This window comes from Micropterus dolomieu, linkage group LG10, assembly GCF_021292245.1.
Source record: "Micropterus dolomieu isolate WLL.071019.BEF.003 ecotype Adirondacks linkage group LG10, ASM2129224v1, whole genome shotgun sequence".
NCBI lineage: Eukaryota > Metazoa > Chordata > Actinopteri > Centrarchiformes > Centrarchidae > Micropterus > Micropterus dolomieu.
Window position 1 is genome coordinate 2544099 of NC_060159.1, and position 17604 is coordinate 2561702.

Below are 17604 nucleotides of genomic sequence, written 5' to 3' on the forward strand. Positions count from 1 at the left end.
CCAAAATAATAAAGTTGCAGAACGCAAAACCAAAGCAACATGCCAAAAAATCTCATAGAACAAGGGAAGTGTGCAATTGGGTGATAATTCTCTGTTGGTTCATCACTTTATATTACATATTATTTAAGTGATACATTAACGTGCTATATAAGAATGCTGATTAGTGCAGCTTTATACATCATGTATATAAAAAAGCCTAGCTTCCATATTTGGGGAGGGAATTAGCGATAACTAATATCCCCAACTATATTTCTTCTGGAAGAAGCTGATTTCATGCACAACCAGGTCTGTAGTCTGTTTTTTTTACATGTGCACATGTGGACAACAAAGACTTCAGAGAGGGAATATATCTCACTGTGATCTGTGCGCAATGCAGAAGTCCCTAAGGCAAATTAGTGATTTGTGATATTGGGCTATATGAATAAAATTGACTTAACTTGACAAGATGAAAAGACAGATTGTTGGCAATGAATCCTCATATTTGAAATAATTTAATTCAAACTTGGCCTGAAATTCGATGTATTTGTTTGCTTCAAACGTGCTTGTTGGAGCGTCAACCCACCCAACCACCACCACACCATTCTGACAGTGGAATTGGGGGTTGTTGCATCCAACACTTCGATCACACCCACTTGAAACGGGGATTGGCTGGAAGCAGAGGTGAGAAAGTATGCAGGATTTGAACTCCACTCTCAAGCTCTCTCTTTTTCATCTTCACACAACTACCTCTGTGTATGAATGCCTTTGAGGAGAGACTGACTGAAAGTGCACGCTGTTATGTAACAAGTGTTTCCCTTTTCTATGACAGCAGGTCAGTGTGGCCGTTTGGAACAGCTATACACTTTCCGACAGGGGTACAGTGTCTTTTATAACCAAAGCCATGGTTTCACAATAAAGTCTGGGGTGAAATAGTTACCAATTTGCTACCAGTCAGTAACCAGGTAATTATGGTGCGTATGTATTGTCCTATTTCCGTCATAATCTAATTGTCGAAGTAGTCTGGTTTCTTTTGAGTGTAAACCTGCAGAATGTAAAACCTTCCTTGTGCATTTAAGGAACAAAAAGGATTAATATTAACAAGCATCTTGCTTTTTGTTAAGTGATATCTTCTAAGCAAATGTTCCACCCAATCGACAGTGCAGGATCTGAAGTTCCGCTGTTTGAAGTCACAGGAGAGAAGTGTTTGCCCCTGCTGAGGCAAACGTGTTTACTTACGGACCTCAACTTGATTACAATTCAAAGAGGCAGTCTCACAATGCTTATTCACTGTGGAAATATGACCTAAATTTTGTCAGGGAGGCTATGCTTTGAAGTTTGAAATTAGACGGGGGAACTTTCATTCTTCCTTTTAGAAGGAGGCGGCTTATCAAACACTATTTTTCATTTAATTCTTAATATCAAAGCTTTTGAAGACTCAATTAGCCACATCTCTGGGCTTGTCATAAAGCCACTTTATAGAGGGTCATAGAGAGCAGAATGGCAGACAGGCCAGTGATATAAACAGGCTGTTAGACCTGTTTCCGGCCACTTACTCAAAGGATACACAGCAGTCTGTTTGCTGTTTCAGGAGCGGAGCTTGTTTGTAAAGCGTTACGGCTCTGTGAATGACATCATTCAGGATTCCTGGGCTATCACACAGAAACATAAACCATGGAGCATCTGGTTGTTGGGTGTGTGCATAAATCCAATCTGACTCCAGTCTGTTTAAGAGGGCACTCTGGTTACACTGCTGCAAACCAGCATGACGGAAAGAGATGCAAGGCTCACATGGTACATAGAACCAAAGAAAGGCTAAAAAGGTCACATTGTCAAATGGTTCCAATAGTTCCACATGTACAGCAAGCAAGTTAAAAGTGTTTTTGTAAAGTTTTATAAATGTACTACTTTAAGGAAACTGCTCTAAACAGGTAACTAGGCTGATTTCTTTCTTACAGCAACTTACAGCACTTTAATGTTTTGCACATTTGAGCACATTTTCATTTTCAATCATTTCTGTCACGATATCCTGAGATACAATTGAAATTATTGAGGATAAAAATGGCATAAATGTAAAAATGTCTTTCCATCGTGGTTCCTGTTGGAAGGGTTAAATGACAAAATGGCTGCACTTTAAGTCAGACAAGAAAGGGTCAATCCTAGTTAAATATTTTATATGTAAGGGGTAAGTGAAACAGAAACGCCAGTTGATTTATTTCAATAGCACTGAAATTGACCTGCATCTTCCCACATTTGTTTTTGTTTCATGTTTATTTTTATTCAGGCACAACAACACACAAATGCTGTTACAGCAAAGATACCATCACACCCGATCATTTATGACTACCTGACTGAGCCCTGAACAAAGCACATTAGTTTACAAACTGCTTAAGATGTTATTTATTTCTGGCAGTAATAATGTCCTAATGTTAACGTTGTCAAGCATAAAAATATTATAAACAGCCAAAAGCTTATTTCCATGGTGATCCTCATGAGGAAAGATAGAAGATGAATGTTCAAGTCAGGAAAGAAAAACAACATTCTTTCTCAGTTGCTTCAGAGATCCCAGAGAACATTTCCAGAGAACTGCAGCAGAGTATAAAAGTGTTATTGCCCATGGTATTCCCAAATCTAAAAGGAGCATCATTAATTGTGCTGTGTTTTGTTGCTTATCATGACAGGGAAATTGATTTATATTAGATGTTCTACATATGTAACAGTTTTATGCAGTAATTTTCATTTTGACCTTATATTAACTTATTATTAACTGAACACATTCATCTTTCCTCAGTTAGCTGTGTCACGTCCTACACCGCTCCCCGACCAGGTTTACGTTTGCTGGAATGGTAGCTTAATTATTAGCTGCCCACACTGGGTCCGACTCACTCAAACCTGTGTGGAAAATTCCTTTAAAGTTGCCTATCAAATGGGAAGATTGCAATGGCCCACGTTTTTTGCTTTTAACAAATGATCTAATATTCAAATGGGTCAGATTAGGACACTCCTCGGCTCCGTTTTCACCGTATCCAGAGGTGTATCTCACCCACACATTCCTCCTGGAACCAGCCAGACCTCCTCCACAACATACTTTAATCATACTTTAATTTTCCTTTACCTTGACTGGTCATTTAAATCTGAGCTTGAAGGCAGAAATTATATGGAGAGAATCATATAATATATCCTAAAGTTTGAACAAATCTACTTACAACTTTTCTCCTGACTCTAAAAACTTAGCTTGAGGCTACTGATTAGTTTCTTCTTTACTCTCATAGAGAGTGTGTATTTCATCAGACTGGTAGACCCGCCACACTATATAGTGATGTGGAGGCTGGTTGTAGAGAGGGTATTTCAAGAAGTTCCTCATCACAGCAGGTTATTAAAGCGTACATGGCTGTAAGACATAGTTCACTTTTGTCAGGCACGGAGGGACAGTTTTCTCATTGAGATTGTGGTTTTTTAAAAATTTACTTGCTATTAATTACATACGGGCCTGCAGTGAATATGCATATGACATATAATTACAGTATTTCACTCCTACCAGGTCTTTGCTGGCATGATGGAGTGCTTCATACTATACAGCACCATCTGTTAGGAGGGAATTTAATGGCTTGTGGTCTACTGCTCCCTAGAGTTTACAGGTTTGCACTGCAACTTGTGTTTGTTTGATTTCCTTTGATGTCATGTTTTACTGCAAAGGCAGGATGGACTTTTTAAGAAAGGAATTTCCAAATGTATTCATGACAGGGGGGTTCAATTAGAAATGCTTTTGACGTCAACTTAAGAATCCAAGGAAAGTTCAAATCAAGGGCAACTGGTGAAACGTTTTCGAGTAGCTTCAACCAAGTACACTTGCCCTTGATTTCAACCTTCCTTGGATAATAACGGCTTGGATGACTGGAAACCTTCACAGAAATTAACTTAAGAATTTCAAATGTTTCCCCCATCATTTTGTATCTGGTTTTTTTTTGTAGCTTTGATTAGTTCTGAATGCAGTAGGGTAAATGTTAAAGGCAAGACATAAATGGGTGACAAAAAAAAGTGAAATACTGTATATAAAATTGTATAGTAATGGCAAATTAGTACTGACTTCACTATGACTTATTCAAAAGACAAAACATTTAATCAGATTTGCATGTATTTGTATGCCTGTTTCCTCTTATTCTTCAGATATTGCATTCACTAAATCATGAGGTATTTTGTTAATTCAGAATTAAAAAGAGAGCAAAATCTTTTTTTAGCCCAAACGTATCTCATAATCCTGATATAATTATCTCGTTAATTCGGAAAAAGAGAGGAGAATATCCTTTTCTCAAGTGAAACTTTACATTTGACATCTGCTGAATAGACTTTTTTCACAGCACAGGTGTAATTAATAACATTACTAAAAGGTCCCCTGTTTAATTGTCACAGAAAGATGATAAATAGTTAGTACAGCTTATATTGATAAATATAGTTGTATAAAGGTTACTCCAAACTTTTCAGGAAAAAAACATAATATAATAGAAAAAATTAGGTTTATGTAAACAATAAATGATTAATGCCAATTTTCCTTTGTGTGTGTGTATATATATAGTGCCAGTGGTAATCGGAGCACTGGGGGCTGTGACCCCCAAACTGGGAGAGTGGCTCCAGCAGATTCCAGGTAAAACATCAGAGGTCTCTGTCCAGAAGAGTGCAGTCCTAGGAACAGCTAAGATACTGCGCAGAATCCTCAAACTCCCAGGCCTCTGGTAGATGACCCAAAGTCAAGGTAAGTTATTTACCACATAGTGGCACATACTGTCTTTTTTTACATCCATGACTGCATCTGGTAAACTCGCAATCAATTATTCAGACTCAAGTTGGTCATTGTCAGTTTACACAACAGTGATTCAGACAGCAGACCAGACATTTTGATAGAAATACAACAAATACACTTTGAATGACAGGTCTTGCAGTCATATTTTATGGGTACCAGCACATATTGGCATCAAAGGAAATGAAATGGAAGATAAGACTGCAAAGGAGGCCACAGAAAGAGATTACATTTGAGTTGCAGTTAGCTTCAGTAAAACAGAAATCAGGAATATAACTAAACAGAGTATGAAGGAAAGGAGGCTAAAGCACTGGGCGGAAGAGAGGAAAGGTTTTTCTATTTTACAGAGTTCAGAAGAAAGTGGAAGAGATGAGTGTGTGCAAGAAGGAACAGGAGGGACAAGACTTACTTAGATTTGGACACACTGGACTACATTATTCAAAATAGGTAAACATAATTCAGGCAGATGTAAATACTGTGGGCGAGCAGAAACTGGAGCATGTTACGTTACACTGTCAGAAATATGAAGAAGAAAGAAGGCAGATGATTCTAAACCTCAGAAAGAGAATTTGATTTAGTCGATATTCTGGATTAGAACTCAATAGATGAGTGTTATTGAATCCTGTTTCAGTATCTTAGAATAACTAGGATGTAAATGTAAAGACTAGTCGTTCTGATGCACACTCCATACCAGGTGGTGGTGGTAATGCACCAATCGTTATTTGCCAACCTCCAACAAAACTCAAAAGGTAGAAGAAGAATCTGGTAAATGAACTAAACAAAACGATTTGCTGTAGTATTTGACGCCATTCCATGAGGCACACAAAAGCTTTACAGAAATAGGTGGAGGTCTGCCTGTATTTTTAAAAAACATGTTTGCCTACTTCTGTCTCCCTCTCCAATCCAGCCGAGTCACCACAGTCACACAAAATGTGTTTCTTTCAACATCCTCAAAATAGTACAAACATGCCTTGTTTTCTTGTCCTTTCTGTGAAGACCACCCAGAAACTGTTTTGCACCTCATTTGGCATTATTTACACACGAGAACATTCTGGAAAGACTTCAGCAGATTCATCATTGACCATGTTTATAGAGATTTTGCATTGATGTGGGAGAGTGGGGTATTTTGCTTTTAAAACAGTCAAAGAAGAGAAAATTTACAAAACAAAAAGGCTAACAAAACATATTTACAACAACATATTGACCTCCTTTAAAATATGTAGATAATATAGACTACCCCTGGCAAAGATACTGTTATTTGTGTCTACTTATATATTTGTATACTGTTCTGTATACTTCTGTATGTCCCATCTACACGTTATTCCTCTTTTTGCAATTAAGATTTTAGAAAGAAAAAAACTCGAAAGAAGTGAGGTAATTTTTGGACCTTGTCGCCTACGGTAGTACGTCACTGTATGTTGACGTGTGGCTAGTTAGGCAGAGAGGTGCTTTCTGGTTAGCCTGCTAACGCGAGCTGGACAGTTGCTTCTTCTTCTTGTTCGCCAGCGCTGACAGCTGACTGTTTGTACAGACGCATAGACTTTCAGTAATGGCGGCTGACTGGGAAGAAATTCGACGGCTTGCTGCAGATTTTCAGAGAGCGCAGTTTGCTGACACAGTGCAAAGGTAACCGCAGCTAATGCTAGCTAACATTAAACTTTCATACTGAAGGAACGCTGTCAGTTGTGGTTTGTCTCCTCTCTGTTCCCAGCTGTCGTAAGCATAGCAAGAAAGGAATACAGGTTTATAAGTAGTTGGGAAACGCCTCTAATTACATATTAAACCTTTTCACAGGCTTTCAGAGAGGAACTGCATTGAAATTATTTCCAAACTGGTGCAAGAGAAGAAGCTGGATGTGGTGCACACACTTGATGGGAAGGAGTACATCACCCCAGCTCAAATCAGCAGGGAGATCCGAGATGAACTCTACGTCCATGGAGGTCAGTTTAACCAGCAGAATGTGAAACACACAAATGATAATGATACCTTCTGTGGGATTAAATCACTTTCCCTGCACTGACTGGTGTCTGACTCTTTCATACATATCAGCTGTAGCAAATTCAGAACTGGACATTGTAACATGGAATAAATCCTGTCATTCTGTTTCACAGGGCGAATCAACATTGTGGACCTACAGCAGGTGTGTATACCTTGATATATAGTCATAACATTACTTTGAGCCCTGTGTGTTACCAGCTGTATCCTCTACCGCATGCCATTATCAAGTCTTTTATTAAAACGTCCCATGAGTTATGTCCTGATCTCTTCTTTTCAGATTATCAACGTGGACTGGGTCCATGTTGAAAGTAGAGCGAGTGATATTGCAAAATCCGATAGAGGGGTACAGCTTGTACTGGGACAACTTATTGATGAGTGAGTATTAAGTGACGGGTCTACCACACTAGGGCTGGAGCCCAAGGCAGTGGCAGCCAGTCTGTCTGTTGGTCAATAAAGCAGAGTCCAGGCTGCCCAAATACTCTATGACACTGATACTGGCTATTAAAATACGTTAGGCACGATTCTTGGATAGTGATCAAACAAAAAATCAAGAACATGGTGAATCAAATCTTAATGCTGTTAAAATCCTAACTGAAGTGTAAAATCTGAAATGAAGAGGCAGAAAGCAAAATGAGAAGCATCATATTGTCAGACTTTCTGGACATGTTGATTATCTTGTGTGCAGCACGTACCTGGACCGCTTGGCTGAGGAGGTGAATGACAAACTGCAGGAGGCCGGTTTGATCAGTATATCAGAACTGTGTAAGAACTACGACCTCCCGGGAGATTTCTTATCTGAGGTCAGTGACATGCCTTTACCTGCATGTGTTTATTAAATCTTATAAGAAGTGAGGCGATAAATTGTGTCATGTTTGTATGTATCTCTGCTGACTTTGCTGTAAATTATGTGGTCAATGAAGTGTATGTATGTTTTCGAATATGTCTCAGGAGCTGTCCAAGCGTCTTGGGAAGCTTATCCAAGGTGAAATGGACCAGTACAACAGGGGAGTCATATTTACTCCAGCTTTTGTTGCTCGTCACAAAGCCAGGATACGAGGGCTCTTCAGCGCCATCACAAGGTAAACAATGAGATACTTCACACATGGGGCCTCATGCAAGATCCACTCGTACAAAGAGATTTCACAGACTTGTCGGGGTCACAAATTTTCTCTTACTTCCGAGAAGATTCATAAGTAGGTTTTGACCGGGTGCGGGCCGTAACATAGAAAGGAGCTTTACGCCAAATTTAGCTGTAACAAACTGGAATTATTAAAGCAAGTTTGTTACTGCAGTGAGGTGTTAAAGTCAGAATTGCAACGCAAAAAAAGAAGCAGTCAGAGCTCGGTGACGGGCGAAGGGTCTGGTGTCTGGGAAAGCACGCAACACTGGCCAGGTGTTCCCCGTTAGCAGAATGCTGCCTCAGCTCCACGCAGCAGAGGAGCTACAAGACACACACACACACACTCACACACACACACACAGTGCAAGGGACCCGCTAGTGCCTCACAAGAGGCCGCTTTAGGATGATGTTTTTTAGTGTCTGACTTCATGTCAAACTCGTCCCTCTTTATTTCTGCCACCTCTGAGGACACGTCAGTGACTGCTGGCAGCTGCATGTCATTCATTCGTTTTTTATTTATTGTTTCTTGCTGTCATATTTAGGGATCCAAGCAGCGAAGCTGCTGGAGCCTTATTGTTCTTCTTTTTTTTCTTCTTTCTTCTTTTTTTCTACGCTAAAAGTGTTTGGGCTGCACGAAACTCACCAAAATTGGCAGGTAGGTTGCAAATTCCACCCACTACTCAGGCAAAAAAATGGCCCCCATAAACCTCTTGGTGGCGCTATAACAATCAACTTTACGTTTTTGCAATTATCTCAAACAGCTTTTTTTTACAGTCAAACTTGTTTCATCATTTTAATCTCTGGATTATATGGCAATTTAGTTGGTGTCAATCCTGGTTGCCGCCACATCTCACAAACATACAACTTGTCATGAACAGATGGCGTTCATGAGGCTGAAGCAAGTGATTTACGAGACGTTTGTGCAGTTGGGCAGTAGGGTTGGGTGATGTCTACAATGAAAACCGTGATGGACGATGAAATCGGGTGGGGCGTGCGGGTGGGGGGGGTTAGCGGTCGTCTTATGTGCATGTGTTCACTCGCACAGACTTCGACCGATTACCATTACGTTGGCGGCCTAATGTCCTTCTTAATTGTATTGTTTAGGATTTTTTTACTAAATGCCCTCCTGTTTGATTTTCTTCTGTAGGCCAACACCTGTCAGCAGCGTGACTGCAGCATTTGGATTTCAGGAACATCTTCTGTACTGTAAGGAGAGACATTTGATAGTTCTTTATCTGATTGGTCGTTCCACATTGTATTGATATTGTGATTGGTTTTGTTGCTAGCTGTCAGTGGGGGAAGAATTACTCAGATCTTATTGTGGTCTTGGTACTTACTTAAAAGTACCAACACCACAATGAAAAAATACTCAATTACAAGTAAAAGTGCTGCATTTAAAATCCTGCTTAAGTAAATTAACATTAACGTGTACGATTCCACTGCTGCCAGCTGTCCTGGAGGAACTGGTGAACTCTGGACGCCTTAAAGGAAGCGTGGTTGGAGGTCGGCAGGACAAAGCCGTGTACATCCCTGATATTTACGCCAAAACACAGAACGCCTGGGTGGATTCTTTCCTCCAGCAGAACGGATATTTAGGTATGGATTGTTAACTTTTTGTTTAAACCATTTTTTTTTCCAGCTTCAAACATTCCTTTTCAGAGTGTGTATGCTCTTTAAAAGTCCATACAATACAAAGCGCTGCTCTGTGAAGTGACGTTCAGCCCTACTCCCAAATTTCTCTCCACTGTGCTTAGCATATAGGTACACACTAGGGCACACACTTTTTTTTTTTTTTTAAGTTTTTAAAAAGGCATAGAGAATCCCTTCAGTTTTCAAAATAAAACACCCTGTGCAGACTAATAAACACAGGTAAAACAGACAGAAAAGAAACAGTTTAACTACGTAGTCTACCTAATTATGGTAGAAGCACAAAAATCAAGGAGAGCTGAACAAATTAACAAAGTCTGAACGAGTCAGCAAAATCAGGCAGGCAAAACGCTCTTATTGTAAAATGCTCCATGTGGGATGTGTAGCCTGCAGAGAGTGGAACAGAACAGGCTGACAGAGAGCTGTTATCTGTAGTTGAAGCACACAAAATGCCAACATGTCAAACGTGTAGGCTAAATGCTCCGCTGCTGAAACACCAGTGTGAGTTGACGCCGGACAAACTGTGCCTGTGACTGTTCGACTGACGCCATCAACACATTTTACTACAGTTTGTTGTTGTAAAATGCACACGCCCTGTGCCCGCTCTGATTGGTGAGTAGGACCATAACAGGAGGCGCATTGTGATTCTGATTGGCGAGCAGGTCTGTCATACAAGGATGACAACGGAACGAATTTGTAACTGCATGACCGTTTTAAAACAGGTCAGTTGTGCTGGATAATTAACCTACATTTTCAGTTATCAGTATTATTGCGGTGTTGTTAAAATGTGCCGAAAACATACTGATACACGCACTGAAACTGTCTCACCAAGCTTTACACTGATTAAGAACTTTTTGTTTCCATAAACATTAAAATAATAACAGCCAGTAACTTATGTAAACAAATGAAAACCATATCAAATGTGCATTAACATTAAATTATATACAATGACCCCATACACAGTTTACATAAATACAAATGAGTCTTAGGAAGACCGTGATCGTAACAGCAATGAGCCCAACAACTGATATAAATACAGGAGTCTGCTGCGTTTCTCCTGTTGGAACTTTTACAACCAATTCAATGACTGTCGGATTTGAAATTAATTATGTTAGTTTGGTGACTAAACTACGCAACGCTATGCTTCAGACTTCAGTCAGGCTGAAAAATCCTTCAGCCATGTTTTCATTGACCCACAACAAATTTGCTCCTTATTGATGTTATAATATTCAATTCAATTTTATTTAATAAGAAGTCTAAAATATTTTCAGTTCATTAGGAAACTGTGGCTGGACAAATTAATTATCTAGACTGTGGCAGACTTCAGTAATGTATGTGTATTGTAATCTAAATGTAACTGAAGGAGTCTTCCTCCTGCAGAGTTTGATGCATTGGTCAGACTGGGGATCCCAGACCCCCCCAGCTACATTAAGAAGCGCTTCAAGTCCAACAAGCTGCTGTTCCTCAGAGCAGCCTGCGTGGGTCAGGGTCTGGTCGACCAGGTGGAGGCCTCTGTGGAGGAAGCTGTCAATTCTGCTACGTGGACTGACATACAGGTGCTCTGCCGTTACCTGTCCTTACATGAAGTGGTAAAAATATTAGTTAGGCCTGCTTTTCATACTCGCTCTCCGTCTGGCTGTTCTAGCCCATTCTGCCCAGCTGCCTGTCAATGGAGGACGTCGGGATGCTGATCACCCAGGCTATGAGAAACACTAATGTCCAGGCCTCTGCCAGAGTGCTGGGAGGCACGGTCGTGGTTAGTGAGAAGTTCATCAGCAACTGCCTGTCTTTATTTGATGAAGCCATGCAGCAGAAAGCTCAGAAGGTACACATCTCCCGTGCAGAGCCACTTAGATCGGGATGTCTAAATGAAGTATAAAACACTTGGGAAGTACAGCGTCTGTGATTTTGTTTGTGTCGCTCTCAGGAAGTCAAGAACAATCCAGTGTTTCTTATAACTGAAGATGATCTGAAGCAGACATCCATGCTGACGGAGAGCTCTGCACCTTCTAAAAAGGAAAAGAGAGAAGCGGAGCGCAAGAAGAAGGCTACAGGTAGGCTGAATCTAACGCTGACGCGAACTGTAACATCTGCTGCAAAGCCTCAAGACAGCACAGACTCTGTTAGTGTTTTAAACAGCTGAGTATACTAGAATATACTTACGCCCACATGATGCTGAAGCTGGTGTTAAACTGCACTCTGTGGGATTAAAGAAGCCCAGTGGACAGCAGGTGGAGATGGTGTTGATACTGATGTCCCTCTAGAAAACCGAGATAAATGCTGTTAGTTAAATATCAAGTTGAAGTTCAGAAAGAAGTAAAGGTGAAACTTGTAAAATAAAAAGAACCTTTACATAAATTGATAGGTTCATGCATCACATCATCCCAACACCGCCTTTCTGAGTGTTTTCATTGAAAGCTTCATCCGGTCTTGGCTTTCTGCACCTGGTCTGGGATCAGTCGTGTAGTTTGTGCATCCTTGTGACCGCTCCAGAACAACACTGGGACACAAAAATGTCTCGTGATATAAGCAGGGCAGTAATTCTGTTTGTGTTCCAGAGGGCAGCGGCAGCGTGAAAGCAGGCGGAGGAGGCAACGCCAGAGAGATCCGGATTCGTAAAACCAAGAAGAAAGGGAGGAAAGACGAGGACAGCGATGAGGACACCGGACCTTCACAGCAAAGTACAGTCACAGCTACAAAACTGTTTTATCTTCGCAGGACATAATGTTTCTATATGCACATTAAGCCTGTTCAGTGAGGCATTTTACTGTAACAGGAGAGTAATGGCTGGGTGGCTAGAAATCCCTCCCCTGGGTTGTTAAGCTTTTTTTTCATGGAAGACAAAGGTAACTGTAGTAGCCCCGTGAGACTAATTAGCTTGTGTTTTACCTTTGCCAAGATCGTAGCAAACAGACTGCAGCCCCCTTTATGGTCCAGGAGGAGATTGTGGCTGTTTTAGAGAAGAGAGTGAGCGACTGCCCCGAAGAAATCCTCTCTGAGCTGGCAGAGCACTTAGTGAGGTAATACACAGGTTACTGTCTCAAGACGCTCTCTGCTAACACAGCTGAGAACAACGAGTCCATTCTCCCTCTGTTCATGTCTGCAGGCCTCTGAGTAAAGCCTACCAGGAGGTGCTGCGGACAGTGTTCATGTCCTCCACCAGCTCTCCGTCCGGGGCCAACAAGAAGAAGAAGAGCGTGAAGGATCTTCAGGAGGAGATCACAAACCTGTACAACAACATCCGGCTCTTTGAAAAAGGCACCAAGTTCTTCTCCGGTAAATCCTGCAAATCAAAAATCACCAAAAGTCGTACCCTTTCTTCTCAGAGCCGGAACTCAGTCGTATCACAGCACACAGACGTCATAGACATACTGGACAGGTATCATTAAGATTTGAATGGTATTACTACCCTTACCCTGGACTCACACAGGCTACGTGTGCCGCGTTATGGCTCCAAAACGGTTGCAAAATCTTTAAATGGCTGATTGAATTTATGAACAACCCATAGCTAAGCAATCAGCTGGTTACTTTTACTTATGAACCCAGAAGTTCATTAACTCCCTTTGTGGGCTCCAGGCTGCTAGCATACATACCTGACATAAACAGAGCAACGAGAGATGCACTACGAACGAGGCGGTCAAAAACTGCATTTCTCTGCCTGTGTATGATGCACTGTCCATTAATGTTTGGACAGATTGCTCCCGTTTCTGCAAGCAGGGTGTGCTGTAGCGTGTGGTGAGATAAAATATGTTTATGTAGCTATAATAAACAGGAAATGTATTTTCTTAATTTCTTCAGGTCTGAAAACAGAACAGATAACGTCAGTGGATTGTTGTCTGCACATCCATCATTACAGTGCAAACATTTCAGTTTGCATAACCCAAGGCATGATGGGAACCTTGGTGGTAAATAACTAAAAGCATTTTTAACCCAAATGGAAATACATGTTGTACAGTAGTACTAGGCTCAGGACGTCCCATCAGGTTCTTATTATGCCTGAAGTACTGACACTATCTACTCAACTGATGATGAAAAGCTTTGGACACGGGCAACAAAAATTCACTCTTTCAAAGGATGTTTATGCAGATGGTACCACTGACATAACCGCCATCTGCTCTGTTATACTGTGCAAGATGGGTCTAATAAAAGCTTGGTTGTAATCTGTACAGTATTAATGTTGCTGGCAGTGAGATTTAAAGTGCTTCGGCCAGTGTATTCAGAGGAGCCTTTACTTACTGTCACACATGCTGCTGAGTGTCCTCGAGCACTGAACCCATAACCAGGCTGGCAGCTTGCGTGGCAGCCTCCGCCATCAGTGTATGAGAGAATGTGTGAATGTTGGCATGTGTTGTAAAGTGCTTTGATTGGTCGGTAGGCTAGAAAGTGCACTCCATTTACCATTTGTTGGTCTTTTTTTTTGATCATGCAGATGAAACCCAGGTCCACATTGCCAAGCACATCCTGAAGACCCTGTGCACGGATGTTACCAACATCCTGGTCAACTTCCTGGCTGCTGACCTGATGATGTCTGTGGAGAATCCCAGCACTATAACCAGTGAGGTGAGTGAACAGCTCCTCCGGTCTGTTCTGCCTGTCCTCTCAGGACCCTTCAGTGGCTGTGTTCCAGGAAGTGATGATCAGACAGAGAGGCAAAGAGCTGAGGTCACATTTAAATCAAGTTAGAGTTCATTAGGACTGTGTCATTGTTTGAAATGCGCTGGGGGACTTGTTTGGACTTGTCTCTGATGTGTTGCCTCAGGTCAGGGTGAAGATTCTGGGCAAACTGTCAGAGGACACCAGAGGACCTCTCATGAAGCTGCACAACTGTCTGAACGGCAAAGTAAGCACGTTTCCTGTCAGTTACACCATCAGCTGCTCACTTCAGCCTGAAGGATAAAAGTGAAACACAGTGAGGGAAACCTCTTCACTTTTTGTTCCTCACAGACTATTGAAGACTTCCTGACCAACATAGAGACCTGTGCAGAGGTCTGTGGCTTCATGCTGAAGAAGGGAGACAAGAAAAAGGAGAGGTAATTAAAAAGCAGAGTTTTTTTATTTTAGTTTGTATTTAATAGATATTAAGTTAAAATCCAGAAAAATGTCCATTTGAATGAGAGTGTTGAGGCGTGTGTGAATGTGTGTCACCCAGGCAGGCCCTGTTCATGCACCGTCAGGCTCTCAGCGAGCAGCTGAAGGAGGCTGAGGATCCGGCTCTGGTCCTCCACCTGACCAGTGTGCTGCTGTTTCAGGCCAGCACCCACAGCATGCTGCACGCTCCTGGACGCTGCGTGCCTCAGATCATCGGCACCCTCACGGGCCGAATACCAACGGTATGTCTGACGCTCGCTGACTTACTGAAAGCTGAAGCCTCAATCTGACATGTGGCTGCTGATCAGTATATTGTTGTGACATAAAAACGGTCGTGTTTGCAGATGGGAAGCTAGAGAGGGTTTTACATTTCAAAGTATAGCTACAGGGTGTGAACATTAGATACTGGCCATGACCAGATCCCCTTTTAACACGATAATAATAATAACAACAATAATGTATTTGTCAGTGGATAAAATCCACAGTTCTCGTTCAGTGTAAAAAGTTAATGTGAGGCTTCTGCAGTCTGTTAGACAAATCAAGTGGAAGTTAGTCTTTGTAGTATGAAATTCTCTGTGTTTCAGACAGCTGGAGCCTAATTTGATTCTGTAGTTTGATGATAGACAGCAAATGTGGGGAAGAAACCATCCTTTAATTAGGAACACTGAAAAGTGTAGTGTTGTTTTTTTCGCATTCATATGTGCTATTAAAACCCCAACCCTGATCTGCCACAACAATGACTGCAGTGCAGAGGCAATTAGCCTCCCCACCACCCCAAAAACCCCAACAAAGTACAAAACCGCATCAAAGATTGTTATGAAGAAAGTGTCATTATCCCGCTGAAGCTTGGCTTTAATGGTGACCTATGATGCTTTCACGTATTTTCTGTCATATTTATAATGTTACAGTGTTGGTTGTTCATGTTAAACGTAGCCAAAGCTTCAAATAATGTGGGAAATATATTTAAAAGAAATTCCTGTGAGCCAAAACCTCAAACGTTCCGGTTTGATGTCATGAAAGGCCAGTATACCACTGAATCATCCAAAGTTCACCATTCAGGACTCGGAGAACTACAACACAGGGCTGGTAATGCAGTGTAATATGTCTCCTTTATCACGAGGTTTACCATGTTGTGGGTTTTATTTGACTACCTGCAGCAAACCTACAGAGGTTAGAGCGCTGTTCCCAAACACAGAGTGGACCAGAAACACACCAAAATAAAAGTCAGAAGCAGAAGCAAAAACATGAAACACATTTTGGTAAATGCAGTCAAATATACACCGTCTGGGATTTCCTGTGTACTGACCATAGTTTGGGATCTGTTTGTGTATGTTGTGTATTTCCATGAAAACCCATAAAAGCTTTAACTCAGTCTTAATAGTGTTTGTTTGTGCTTCAGTGTGGTCTAGATTCCTCAACAAATGTTAGCAACACTGCTTCATTTTAACATTGTTTACAGCCAGTTTTCAGACTCAGCAGCTGTGGGCAATCTCCATCTGCTGCAGCGTCAGTGTAACGGAGCGTTTGTTTGGTGAGTTAAACGGCTGAAATGTTTGCGTGCGTCCATGTGTTCTTGCAGGACCAGCAGCAGCTGCTGTCTTCCTACCAGAGCCTGGTGGTGAAACAGCTGGTGAGCCAGAGTCACAGCAGGAAGCAGGAGGAGGCCGAGGGCGAGGCCGATAAAGCAGAGGATCAGGACGAGGAGGCCAGGAGCGTCCGCACACAGCTCATGGCCCTGACGCCACAGGTCAAGGATCTGGTGCTGTCCCAGAGGAAGACGCCTTTCACAGAGGACTGAACATTCGAAAGATTAGAGAAATGTATGACTGAACTGATCTATAATGAATTCTTATCTTACATGCTGGGATGAAACTGCTAGATCAGCTGTTAATACTGTATGTTTGTGATTTATCCATGTGGACATAATTCTAAATTATTATAGGAAATTCCTGTGTGGTGTGGGCTGTCTCCCTGTAAACCCAGCTAACATGAAAATCCTCCATGAGGTTCTGATTTTTATGCATTCATTAAAGCTCTCCTCTTACTCACGTGTTTGAGTTATTTATTATAAAACTTGTAGAGTCATCGTTTCCCATGCCTCCTATCTCTAAATCAACACTCTCAACTTGTCATCGTCTGATGTGGACCATGTGCTACAGTTGAAAGCACCAGAACAAGCAGATAAGTCGACCTTTTGTTGAAATTGAACGGTCACGTCTACTTTATAATTCATCTCAAATAGGAAGTGTTAGAGATGCTTAGGATCGTGTAAGTTTTACAGTTCCATGGCAACTGAGCAGTCAGTCAGCTGATGAGAACTCTGTGACTGAAAACTCCTGGAGTGCCTGGAAGAGGACTACTCATCCAATGAGTGTGGAAATTGTTTAGACACACTATATCCCCATGATATTTCTGTTTGAGTGAAAGTAAATACATTGAAAAAATGGGAGTTATTTGTCTTCTTGAGGAAACTCTGCAACTTCAAAGGTCTGTCTTTCTATGTGTAATTGTCCTTTGTAACACTGGGGGGCACCAAACACTAAAGTAACATAAGTCATTTTCATCCAGCTCTAGAACACCAGACAGACACACACTGGTTTACAACCAAATTTTGATCATACCACGATTATCGTAACAGCATTGAAGAAACTCTCTGGAAGCACACTATTTTCAATGTGTTCAGGACAAACTGTTGATGTTACATTTAATTATGTGAACAACTGTGACCACAATTGCAGGACAATGGGAAATGTTAAAACATATTCAAACAGAATAAGTAAAGTGCCATTAAAGCTGCTTCAATTAATATTTTGATGTTAAAATGCATAAAAGGACTGTGCAATGTGAAAGTGGGTCACTGGTAACGATCAGACTGCAGTTCCTCTCAATTCTACATTTCTACACAGACAGACAAAGTTAGGAACTAGATGGTGACCATAGTGGAGCATTTAGTAGCCAAAGAGAAAGATGTTTTTCTCTG

At 41.3% G+C, this 17604-nt stretch overlaps 1 protein-coding gene across 1 annotated transcript; it reads left to right on the forward strand.

Annotated features, from left to right (window-relative positions):
* The first annotated feature begins 6214 nt into the window (after positions 1–6214).
* ufl1 (UFM1-specific ligase 1) lies at positions 6215–16668 on the forward strand. The gene is made up of 19 exons (XM_046061223.1): positions 6215–6397; positions 6566–6711; positions 6883–6911; positions 7047–7144; positions 7455–7569; positions 7718–7848; positions 9037–9095; positions 9339–9485; positions 10917–11092; positions 11182–11361; positions 11464–11590; positions 12095–12217; positions 12436–12556; positions 12643–12812; positions 13966–14096; positions 14296–14376; positions 14481–14566; positions 14686–14866; positions 16204–16668. Exons 1-19 carry the CDS (start codon positions 6321–6323, stop codon positions 16420–16422), a joined length of 2397 nt encoding a protein of 798 aa, XP_045917179.1. The 5' UTR covers positions 6215–6320; the 3' UTR covers positions 16423–16668.
* Positions 16669–17604: the final 936 nt, after the last annotated feature.

Bases quoted from the DNA above. Each gene is read 5' to 3' on its own strand.
- ufl1 (XM_046061223.1), top strand. From the start codon at position 6,321: ATGGCGGCTGACTGGGAAGAAATTCGACGGCTTGCTGCAGATTTTCAG. The intron at 6,712-6,882 runs GTCAGTTTAACC...TCTGTTTCACAG, and splicing joins TGAACTCTACGTCCATGGAG to GGCGAATCAACATTGTGGAC. The intron at 14,567-14,685 runs GTAATTAAAAAG...TGTGTCACCCAG, and splicing joins GGAGACAAGAAAAAGGAGAG to GCAGGCCCTGTTCATGCACC.